At 46.6% G+C, this 12,417-nt stretch overlaps 2 protein-coding genes across 3 annotated transcripts; one reads left to right on the top strand and one right to left on the bottom strand.

Moving 5' to 3' along the window:
• The first annotated feature begins 4,465 nt into the window (after positions 1-4,465).
• LOC128310142 (acyl-CoA Delta-9 desaturase) lies at positions 4,466-6,285 on the top strand. Of its 2 annotated transcripts, XM_053046705.1 has the most exons (5): positions 4,466-4,791; positions 4,856-4,986; positions 5,111-5,606; positions 5,668-5,920; positions 6,002-6,285. In XM_053046705.1, the coding sequence occupies exons 1-4, from the start codon at positions 4,518-4,520 to the stop codon at positions 5,877-5,879; spliced, it is 1,113 nt and encodes a 370-aa protein (XP_052902665.1). In that variant the 5' UTR covers positions 4,466-4,517; the 3' UTR covers positions 5,880-5,920; positions 6,002-6,285. The 2 variants fall into 2 exon arrangements, with proteins under 2 accessions (XP_052902665.1, XP_052902664.1); XM_053046704.1 differs by having other exon boundaries at positions 5,668-6,285.
• A 1,361-nt stretch (positions 6,286-7,646) lies between these two features.
• On the bottom strand, positions 7,647-8,252 carry LOC128299406 (uncharacterized). Its single transcript, XM_053035367.1, has 3 exons — positions 8,091-8,252; positions 7,940-8,028; positions 7,647-7,860 (listed from the first exon to the last, which is right to left on the bottom strand). Exons 1-3 carry the CDS (start codon positions 8,250-8,252, stop codon positions 7,647-7,649), a joined length of 465 nt encoding a protein of 154 aa, XP_052891327.1.
• Between the last annotated feature and the right edge of the window lie 4,165 nt (positions 8,253-12,417).

The following is a 12,417-nucleotide window of genomic DNA, read 5'->3' as shown; positions in this document are numbered from 1 at the left end:
CGTTCACTTCCGGTTCGGAGTTGTCAAACACCAGCAAGCTCCACCCACCCACCAGACTTCACCCGGGAATGCAGTGAGTCTCGCCATCAGCATCAGCGGCACTTTTAACGTGGTATTCCCCATCGATCGTTCGCAATGGTATCCCACTTAAATGCGCTGCAAATATATTTTTCCAGTGATTTCGATTCGTCGTCACCCTTTATCGCACAGTACACGCTGTCGTGAACGTTCCCGACCGGTGATCGGGTGGTGGTGGCAGTGTTTTGTTGAGAATAATATTTACATTTGATTGCATAAAAATCAGTATTTTTCTCTCTTAATTCCGTGCTTCGATTCGCCGAGCTTCAACCGTGTGTCGGTACGGTGCGGTACAGGGCCAGCGTGGTAAAGGGTCGGTCACGGTTGAGCTGGAATGGATGAACTGTTCGGCGATCGGGTTTTATCGGGGCCGATCGTATGGGGAAGTGTAATAATTTCCTTACGGTGCGTAAAAGCTTTAAGGCTGGTTGAATATTCCAGCCGGTGTCGCACATGGGGTCAAGTTTTCCGGGTTACCGGATAGCGCTACCGGTGTGCAAACGTTCCTATTGGCCACTGCTTGTACAGGCGTAAAAGACGTTTAAAATTATTGTTTTTCTTTACACTAGTGAGCAAAACAAATTTACAAAAATAAGGTTAAAATAGGACAGAATAATTTAGCACCTTCTGGAACCCAGAAAACCCTTTATAAAATGATTGTTCATGAAACTTACCTTTATATAAGTATTTAAGTATAAGACGTATATATTTTTTATGAAACATTGAGGAAAGACTCATTAATGTTATATTTTAAACAAGAGATAAAAAAACATTAATAAATAAAAAACTTTGTATAAAAAAGATTTAATACCTTTTTTTGCAGAGATGTAGATCACTGTGTCGTTACTTACTTGCAGTTTACATACTTATCTTCCCACTAAAACCGTACAGTACGATCGTCCACCGAAAAAAAAAGAAACGAAAGGGCAACCTTGGCCATGTTACCCTTTTTATTCCTTCTTCTGACCCACGCACTTCCTACCCCAATGTCTAGTTCACCGCAGCCCGCCACCACCGGGTTGCCCCCTCGTTTCACCTTACGCTACGAAGCGCCGCGTACACCATTCGGTGGCCTTACACCCGGGCGGTTCGCAATAATCCAACGAACGCTCCACCGTCAACGGTTATTCGCTATCGAACACTCGACCTGTACGGAGCGCTCGGAGTGTGTGGGCTCTCTCACCCGCGTCATCCGTCACAGATCAGGTCGCGCGCTTTTATCGTACGAACGCTTGCTTTGGGGCGAACGTTTGCAAACGTGCTACAGATAGGCGCATGTGCGCGCTCTCGCCATCAGTGAGGAGGCTGCTACCATCACGGTGACTCGTACGCGGCACCAGGCGACGAACCGCGGATGGAATTCGTAGAATATCACTTCGTGATTGTCATCTGCCTTTAGAACCAAAAGCGAAACCGACCGTGGCCAGTCTGAACGGGGGGAAAAACAGCAAAAACAATTAAGGGTGACGCCGTACGGAAACGACTGGTGACGCTAGCCAAAGTGCGGCGTTCGAAGTGAGTGAATTTTAAATCGATCGATAAGGAAGTTCGTTGGTTCGTATGGGTTTTTCAGTGTGTGGTATGGTGTGGTGGTTACATGTGCTAATGAAAAAGCCTCTATCAGTGTGCTTTTTTGTATGTGTCTGTTTTTGTTGTGCGTATGTGAGTGTGTGAATAGTAATAGGGCGAACCTAGAAGATCGTCCGGATTTGCTACGATTACACCCTTACGACTGATGGCGTGATCGGTTGATTCAGATACAAGATAGCACCCTAATCCAACCCTATTTAAGCGTCTTCCTCTCCTTGCCTACTAAACCATTGCTAAACCTTTCCCGTGCCCGTCACGCAGCCCCGATCGCGCAATGTGTTTGATATTGATCTTCACACCGTGGCGTGAGTTTGAAGCAACGGCCGTTGGATCTTCCTCTCACGTTAGTTCGATCGATTGTTTTCGCACGTGCATTGCGACACATTGTTTTCGGTTGCCGCTGCCGGAACGCCGTGCGAAGGATGAAATTATAATGCCCCCGCTGACGCTAAGTGGACAGTGATAAAAGCTGTGACCGAACGAGACACGCATGAATACGGTGCGACAAAATACCATCTCCACCTGGCCTTTTTGAGGCGTCCAATTAAAACAGGAACTAGAAGCATAAGCACACACACACACACACATAGACAAAAAAACGGTGGCTTGCGTCGTGCTGCTTTATCAACGGGACGACCAAGGCATGTTTTAGTGGTATCTTAAGTGTCACAGCATTTCAAGGTTAGCACAAAGTTTGGCGGTTCGGTTTTTTCGGTTTATGTTTCTTTTTTAATGTCTTTCCGTACATGTAGTTCTCGACACCAAGCAGACCCGAATCGTAAATCTGGTACTGCCATGCATGAGATTATTACCACCTTGAAGCTTGGAGGGTTTGGTATGCGAGTGCCTAGCGGAAGGTCGTTAAGATTTTAAACTAACGCACCGAAATAAGATACGTTCACAGCAGCACCTGTTTGACCTATATTAAGCCGGTTGATGTTTCGCAGGGCAGCAATTGCCCACCAAACAGTCAAATGAGGCTAGTAATGAGAACCGGTACAGCCAAACGAGGGATTGCACCATCGAGATTTCGTTAATCAGTCGGTTTAGGGGGCGAAAAAAAACAACAACTGCTCGCATTATTATCTCCCTCTCTCGGGTTTTTTTTCCATCACTTCCCAACGATGTTACGATCAATGAGTAACAAATGCGTGTGGGACTATCATTTTCCCTCCCCAGCCCGGACGGAGGTCGGGAAAATTGTTAACAATGCCTAGAATTCAAACGTAACAAACGCCTCCAATGACTAGCAAAACCATCTAAAACCCCTCCCTCCTGCCCAGGTTCAATTAAATCCACGGACAATTGCAAATGGATGCGTGTGTGTGCTTTCATTACAATTTTAATTGCGCCCTGTATGGTGCAATGATTGTTGTGGTTTTGTTCTATCGAAAACTTAACCCTTGACGGCGATCAGCCAGATTGGCGATCGTTACACTAAAGTCAGGATGGAGAGGGAACATTATGATCATGATCCAGCAACCGTTGGGCGGTCTACTATTGAATTCCTCAACCGAGCGATGTCAACGAACCGCGCCAAACATACGGCCCAGCTGTGGGATATGTTGACGGTAGTCCTGGGACAAAGGTGGAACTTGTAACATACTTACATTCTGAACCTGAACCAATACCTGGAACCAGTTTAACCGGTACCGGTACATCTCATCCCCAAAAAAAAGCGTCCACATGCAAAGACGAATTTTAAGGCGTTTTAAGGCGTCGAGCGAATGTTTCTGAAACAAATGTCTAAATGTCGCACGATATCCGTGATAACGATTCCGTCTTTTCCAAACGGAAGCGAACATTACATTTGCCCTCGTCATTTGGAACATCGCGTCCACAATGAGCGTTGCTCGTTAATGAAACAGTGACTTTTAAAGTGTGACTCCACTGCGATTGCGTGATTGCATATTTAATGTGACTCGTTTTTTTTTGTTGCGCCTATGTTACGCAAGTTCAAGTACGTTTTAAACGATTCATTCTGAGCAGCGAGCATTTGGTGTGGTATAGCTTTACATACGTTTAACCTTTTCGCCTTCCGCACCGGCACTAACGAGGTGTGATTGTGGTTCGTTGGGTGGTGGTGTAGATGTTGCGATTCTTCTGTTTTATTTTTGGCCCCATTAAACCTTATCGCACCCAAAGTCTTTCCAATTTTACAACGCATACCCGGAGGTCGCTCGAATGTCCTCGCTCACCCAAATAAAAAACGAAGATGATGAATAAAGTGATCGGCAGCGACAGGGAAATTTCCTTTGTCTACCCCAGTGAAGCACCCGACACATGAGATCATTGCACGGCAACCCTTTTTAGGCCACCATTTATCTTCAGCACTGTCACGGCCACCGTTACACCTCCAGCGAGTGGTTGGGAAAGTGAAAGGATACGGATTGCGCGCACGGCGCAAGAATCATGATTGCTGTAAAACACGGGTAGGGAAGCGGTTCAGTGCAGTCCTTGTAATTGCACCCCGTGACCTTCGCGGAGGCAAGTACTGCCTATCCTTCCGATCATTACGACGTGGTATCCGGCCGTTATCCGTTGTAAAACTTCATTGCCCCAACAGCCGAGCGCACCGATCTCGATCTGTGTGTTGTGAGCGAGTTCCTTTTGATTTATTTCCATTGTTTTTAACGCATTTTCTTGCCTCTTTTCTTTCCTGCGGCGAGGTGAACCACTGTGACGACAATTTCCACCGCATCTCCACTGTTGCCCGGCCAGCAATTCACGAATGCTGGAGCAATAGTAATAACAACAATTAAATGTCTTTCGGTTTTCTTTTTCTTTGTAGGCACATCGCAAAACATAAAACACCAACAGTCACGAGCAAACGAGCGCTCCGATTAACAATGGCCGATCATAATGAAAACTTCGCTCCAAATCCGGCCCTGGGTGACGCATCCGCGCACAGCAAGCAATCGCAGCAGCCGTCAGCCAGCATCGCCGGTACGAAGGAGGACCCAACACAGCCCACCGGAAGCGCCAGTGTCAGTTCCTTCTCGAGGGATACGAAGCGAGAGGCCAGCTGGCCATCGGTACTGTTTTACATACATCTCAACATACTAGGCGTGTACGGAATTTTTGTTTTATTTTCTCACACCTCCGTGATAACGTGTATCTTCAGTGAGTGTTTGCGGTTCGATCCGTCACCAGGTCAATTGCCTATTAATTGTTTGCCTATTTGCAGCATTCTTGCTCACACTATGCGGTATCTTGGGCGTCACGGCCGGGGCCCACCGTCTATGGGCGCATAGGACGTACGAAGCCACACCACTGCTCCGCTTCACGTTGATGATCTTCCAAACACTGGCCGGACAGGTGCGGTAACGCCTTAAGCTATGCCCAGCGTTACTGCTCGACTGCTCGACTGCTCGAAAGCTTACCGCTCCGAGCGCGTAAAGCTCCAAAGCTCACCATTTCCTATTTCTATGCACATTCGCAGGGTTCCATCTACGACTGGGTGCGCTTACACCGGCTACATCACGAAAAGTACCGCACCGTCGACGATCCTTACTACAGCGATAAGGACTTCCTGCACGCGCAGGTGTTTGCCAACATACGGAAGCTGAGCCCGAAGCAGGAGACGCTGCTGGCCAAGGTCGATATGAGCGACCTGGAGTCGGACCGGATCGTCATGTTTCAGCGGCGCTTTTACTGGCTGCTGTACCTGGTGCTATTCGTGCTGCTGCCCATCAACGCTCCACTCGAGTACTGGGGCGATACCGTACAGGCCGCCATCTTTGTGGCATTCTCGTTGCGCTACCTGATCGTCCTGAACGTAGCCTGGTTGATCAACTCGTCGCACCTGGTCTGGGGTCTGGACAAGAGCCACAAGCAGTCCGACTCGAACATGGTGTTCCTGGTGACGAAGAGCTACTGGCCGCAGTACCACTATCTGCTTCCCTTCGACTACCAGAGCGGGGAGTTCGGGAACTACGGTAAGCCACACCGGCTCACAATCTGTTCCATAATTTCCAATTTTCCCACTGTCTGTTCCAGGTGCTGGATGTACCACTGCGTTCATACGCATCTGCGCTGCTACTGGGCAGGCGGCGAAGCTACAAACCATGACCACCGAGGCCGTTAAGCGGGGACTCACGATGGCGGTGGACAGTGGCAAACCGATCGTTGAGTGTCTCAAACAGGCCGGCGCGGAGGATATGTGCAATCTGACACGCGAACACTATCTGCAAAATGAGCGGCTTCACTAGCGGCGCATCGGTCGTTCGGTCGATATGACCATTTTATCGCTGTAAGTGTCTTCAGCAGATCCTCCCACCAGCTTCCATATGCGTTATTGGACGAAGAGTAATTTATTGCGTGTTCACCCCAGCACATTGGCTTACACCGTTGCCATAGGACAAGGAGTTCAGGAGTCGGTCTGTTTTATATTGATGTCCTGTTGATGTACTTTCATTGGCTGTGTGCATCAGTCTCCATACTTTATTGTAGCTAAGCTTCATCCGGCGCTACTTCTGCTGGCTTTCGCATGCTTCCGATTCGGAGGTAAAGAATGCGACCGTGATGGATGGATGGATGGTAGACGAAGGAATTAAACATGCCAAGGACGGAGGACAAATTTGGAAGTGGGGGACTCGATTGTTAAATAAAATACAACAAATCAAACTACACTGTTAGCTACTGTTTATTTCTTTAAGTTGAAGGTACTGAAGGGAGTTTTGCTTCGTCATCAAATTTTCAAATCATCATTCAAGTCATCAACTGTTCATAAAAGCTTCAGCTGAACCAACTTCAGTTGGACGTGTTTTGCAGTAGTTTTAATTAGTAGAGTGGCAATTTTTATTTAAAAGATAAAGAACGAACCGCCAAAAAAATAAAGTTTATATGATCAGAAAGAGGCACTGACCGACGGAGATCCTGCACTAAGAAAAGCTTCAAAAGATATATGAAGTAATTCAACAAACAATTTCGCGTACTTTAAAAGCATTGACACCCTCAATAATGAAGTAGCATTTATCCAATTATTAATAGGAAGCGAAAACCTTTATAATAATTCCGATAGCGACCAAACAGCTGCTGGTAAACTACCCGAAAGATAGGAACAATTTACTTACTTATCAGACGCTACAAACTATTCGTTCTACTGCAAGAGTTCTCTAAATTGTCAGCCAATCCATTATCCCGGCCTTTCTGGTCGACGCATCAACACCATAACTCCCTCTCTACCGCGCCTTCTCTGCCCATGTGGACGACCAGAAAAGAACTTTACGGGCCAGGTCGTCCGGTGTCATTCTCATGACGTGCCTAACGTGCCCCTAACGAGTATTCTCCGTAGGCCGGTGAAATTCGTCGTACAGCTCATTGGGCTCCTACTTTGTCTTTTCCTACATATGGGTTCAAATAAGCGAAATTCCTCTCAAATGCAACTAAGAGAGTTTCGTCAGATTTGTACAGGAGTCCATGTCTCAGAGGTGTATGTGAGTCCTGGTCCTATACAAGTTCTATATAGTCCTAGTTTTGTTCGTCGCAACAGTACAGTATTTTTAGTAGAGTAGTTTCCCTGGGCTGTAGAATGACCCGACTGTTATTATCGGTGCTGACTTTTCACCCACGATAGGTTCAATTTTGGACGACTTCTCCCAATACTCCCAACATTTTATCACACAAAGCTCTATACCACTGTTGCAAAATGTTGAAGCACAGCAAACGTACATTGAAGTATTTATACTTTATAATCCTTAACAAACAGTGCGGTAAATATTTGTAAATCTTGTACATCAAAGTGCCGTATGAAATGCGAGTGAAGTTGTGGTGGTCATCTTAAATGTTCTGCTATTTTTAATTGTTTTCTTCATTTTGCACCAAGCTGTACAAAATAAAAAAAAAACGGATTTACACGGGGAGACACAATCAGTTAAATAATTCGACCACTAAATGGCATCCCGAAATATGGGTGCGGGTCGGTAATGATTTTTGATTATTGTTCAAGGACTGAGAATTATTCTTCAGAACCTACTTTAACGCACCCTTTTCTTCAAGTGATAATACAAAACCTCCATTCCCAGCAAGGCAATAGCTAATATAAAACCCGTTCCGAATAAGTAATGCTGAAATAGCATGCTGTTCACAGAAATGCGATAGAAACGATTCCTCTTGAAACAAAAGTTTAGATCAGGCTTCATTGCTTCCCTCATGCGGTTGTTTATGCCATTCGAATAGTATCGCAGGATTCTGTCAAACGCATGAGAGTGAAGTAGCATATAATGATGCGCGTTTAGTTTCAACATCCCTCGCAAAACGTTGCACTTACTCGTAGTTGATCATTTTACGGTATGCGTAGGTTGACGGTACCCTAAGCGCGATCATCTCCTCCATGCCGTACAAATCATTTTCAGTGATCTGTGAATAGAAGAGGATAACGAGGCAGCGGGACACACACCTCGGCACCGCGCCATACTCACGATACAACGTTGCCTCTCGTCCAGGGTTTCCATGGCCATGCGGACCGTTCCCGTGTTGCCAATCAGCACATACCTCGAAGTTAGTACACGCTGCAGACCCTCTTCGTGCGACGACGCGTACAGTGAATTGTCTTGCTGCAATTGCTGCACAACTTCTTGCATGTATGGATCGTATTGTTTCTGCAAGAGTGCATACGGACTGTCTTTAAATCATACTTTTACTGAAATGTTTTCGAGTTTTGAAACTCAAAAAAAAAAAGATTAAAAACGCTTTGGGAACTTCCATTCCCTCACCGATACATTCAACACAAAGCCGTAAGGGGCGTAATTCCGGTATACCAACGCTGTGCGAAAATCGTATTAGTGACAGACGAAATAAATCAACCATGAAAGTCGCGCCAACCACATCAAACTTATCCACCCATCGGTGTCGTTTATGGTGTCCGCTTTGGACAATAATTAAATACAAGCACAATACTAATGCTGGAGGTGGCAAGAAGATAATTAAACATTATGTGGTTGAGTGAACACTATGCCGTTATGTCGTTATGAAGAAGCAAAAAAAACTCGATAGCTTCTTTCATTGAGTTTAACTTTAATTAATAATCTTAATGCTAAACAAAATAAACAATGGCCTGATCGGGTGTAAAGTGGTTTATAAATAGGATGAATTAAAGCGTAGCTCGTAATTCGGTTTGTATTACTTTAGAACGTCAAATTTAACGGGGGATAAGTAAGTATCGCCGCATATTATCAATTTCGGTGTTAACAATGTACGAATGCTTTCCTCTAGTGGAAAAAATAAAATACAACTGTGCAGATATTATGGTATAAGGTTTCGTCTAAAAATATGGCGATCTGACGGAACAGTGTAACTAAGATCGCGTTAAACAGTTTTTTTCCTCCTCAGTCCCATGCAGGGATAACAGGTGGGACATCATCAATAAGTTTCGTGAGAAGTTTATCGGAGAAGATCTCACCGGGTCAAAGAGGATGGTGTGAATATCTGGTATGAAAATCATAATATCACAGCGAAAGATTACGTGTTCTGAACCATGCGTATCAGTTGTGCGGTCAATAAAGGACAACATTTCTTCCTTATTTATGTATCCCTGCTATGGGAGTCTTCGAAAACGCTCACTGTACGAGTGCTGCTTTCTGGCTGTCTGGCATGCGGTTTTTATTTCCAATGTCATGACCCATCCACCTAGAGCCAAACGAGTTTAAGGCGATTGCACAACTCATCAGATCATGGTGAAATTCAAAGCCATCGTCATCAAGATAGCGGTTCTTGCTATCGTTCTTCCAAACAGAACAGAGCCCCCAAGAATACTACCGAAGGTTTGCATCCAAGGACATTCGAGTTTCGAGTCTCATGTTTAAATTCTCCCCAAAGAATTAAGCATAAGCCAAACGGATTATTCCAAAGCCCCACAAACAAACTCCCCAAACTTCAGGCGGAAACGGCTTTCCATCGAAACTTTTAACCTTCAACCTATTCCTTCCTAATCTTCCCTGCACGGTGTTAAACTGGTTTTAGAACGCTGGTATCAGCAAGCGTAAAACATCTTCGTCTTCGCATCGGCTCGAGATACAGATACGTACCTCGATAAACGTTTGTTCGGTCGTAACGTTGCCCACATAACCGATGCGGTACTGCTTCGCCATCAGTAACGCGCCCAGGTCGGAATCCATGTCCACATCCACCGATAGCTGGGACGTGACCTTCGTCAGGTATGTGCAGTACATGACGGAGGAAAAGTACAGTGCCACCAGTACGATGATCATGCTGGACGTGGAGTTCGGCCGGATGGTACTGCCCTGTTGCGCAAAAACCTCAACAATCCAAACAAACACATCTGCGAAGGAAACCGCTGCGCTATCTCGGCCGCTTCTTGATCGTCGAGCATTGGTTACGTTTAATGCCAACTGCAGGGATAAGCACAGCAACGTGCCCAGGGTTACTAACGGTAGCAGAATTGTGAGCAATATTTTGGACGATCGTTCGTGGTATCCTATATTTGCTTGGTGAATGTATAGGCTGAGGCTGCAAAACATGGACTCGGTTGCAGCTAAAAGAATATTTCGTTAGTAATAGACGTACTACTTACTGTTCGTGAACAATTGGTAGAGAGTATACGACCCATCCTTGCAAGTGTTTCTGGAGATTATTGGTGATGCTTAGCTGAAAGTGAAAGTCAACCTGTTCTGGTCTGTGCCCATGTTTGTACGTCTGGATGTGGATTCTGTGCGAGAAAGATGATTGACCGTCATTCGCCGAGCTGATCCGTTAGTTAAGCGATGTTCCTGCTCACCTTGCGTTACGAAACAATGGCATACTGTGGGCTACGTAGCTGGAGTTTATATGCTCGGCCGTGCAGTTGTACACCATGACCATAAGCTCCGCCCGGTCGAAGAAGTCGTTCCGTTGCTCGGGTGTTAGGGTCGGGTGTAGCACCATCCGGCCCGTATCGTTTATTTCTGTGGCGTAAATAAGCAAGAAGCAATCCTCTGTCATCGTTAAAAAGGATGAGCTGCTGTCCAAGAACAACTGCTGCAGTACGGCTAGCTATCAATTCAATGACCTACTGCCTCGTGAGATCCTACCGGTGGATCCACCTTCGAACCTACGAATGATGTCACCGACGGGTGGAACACACCCGGTCCATACCCTTGCACAACGGCACACAATCGCGGATCAGTGTTTGGTTTCTCTAACGCCTGAGCTATGACCGAAAAGCATGTCGAGTACGATCACCATCCCGTACGCAAGGGGGCAATCCGTGTCATGTCTTAAGCGAAAGTTTTGCCTCTATCGTTCGGCCACTCGCACACCCAAAAACGTCTGGTGAAGGCGCTTGGAGTGGAGTCGCAGAATCTTCCCTCCCGCTGCAAGGGGCTACACATCGCTCATTGGCCCGAAGTACACACACCATTAGTGGCCGATTGTGCAATAGGAGAATACCGACGCGTTAAAACGGTTTACACTGCTCGTGCAGTCACCGATCGGGCATCGTGATTGTCCTTTGTTGAACTTTTGCCAAGAGCACCGCGAAGGTTCAGTGGGTCAGGCATACCACCCCTGATGTGTTTGCCAGAGAAAGATGGCTTCGTCTCCGAGCCGGGGGTAGCAGAAGAGACGCACGCTAATAAAATGCCCCAGTACCTGAGCTAAGTACAATGTGAGCAATGAGCAAGGGTTGTATACCATTAAGCGAGTAGTTGCCCGCAGGGGAGACCTCAATTTTTTGGATAAAGGCGACGAACGCCACATTACGTCAGGCGGCGTAGTTACTGCATCTAATGAGATGCTCACTGCTGGTTTAAACGGGACGCGAAGGCTTTCAATCCGATACGGAGGAGGATCACCGGCATTATTTTCTGTTTTTGTTTTTGAGGTTTGCCTTCTTGGCGAGATCTTAACTTGGTTTATTGGCCATAAACTTTATTTTTCTACCCCCCCCCCCACCCCCCCCCCCCACCCCCCCCCCCATTCACTCGGCCCGCTAATGTTAGCCGCGTGCATTTTAGGGGGAGATGGAAAACATAATATCACGCCTCGAAGGCGAGTCATCCCGCCGTCATAATGTATTACTAAACATACGCCCATGTCAATAGGCCCGCGGATTGTGCTTTTTTCCCAATTGGAAGTTTGGAACCACACACACAAACATACACAATCTCAACAAAAAAAAACACTAACACTAACGTCTGCATCACACAAAGCAGACAATTTCAACTCTTATGCGATCGGTTTCACGTTTACATTCCACCTGCTCACCTTCATGGAAGTTAACCATGGTTATACTAATTCTCTGCCTCGATTAGCCACACAGTGCTGCGGGCTGAGCAATCGGGCAAAATTGGTGTGCCCATTGATAGCTTCTTTCGGTGACTGGGACGAGTGTGTTAAGATTTCTACGCACACGATACGTACCGAGCAGTTCCACCGCTACGTCAATCGGTCGGGTGCGTGTTTCCAGCCGATACAGCTGCCATACGGCGACACTGGCCCGGGTGTGCCGGCCCGGTAGCATCAGCGTAGCCATGGTGCGGTTGGGCATTTCCGGGTGAACCGTAATCATTTGCATGCGCCGTACGAATCGATCTATTGGCATCATCTTCCGCTCAAGGTGAATCGGTTGCTCGAAGGGAAGCGTTTCGCCGCTCCCAACCATCACGCACCAAACGTTCGAGTCCGGCCGTAACGGCAGGTGCTGAAGGGCATACCAAACATTTTTCTCATGGGCCGATACGAACAGAAACATCCATCTGTAGAATTCGACAAAGAAGGACACCGGAGCGATCTTCAGGAAAGAACAGAGAG

This window comes from Anopheles moucheti, chromosome 2 (genome assembly GCF_943734755.1).
Source record: "Anopheles moucheti chromosome 2, idAnoMoucSN_F20_07, whole genome shotgun sequence".
NCBI classification, from domain to species: domain Eukaryota; kingdom Metazoa; phylum Arthropoda; class Insecta; order Diptera; family Culicidae; genus Anopheles; species Anopheles moucheti.
Note: the sequence above shows the minus strand (reverse complement) of the source record. Positions and strands in the feature narration are given on the sequence as shown.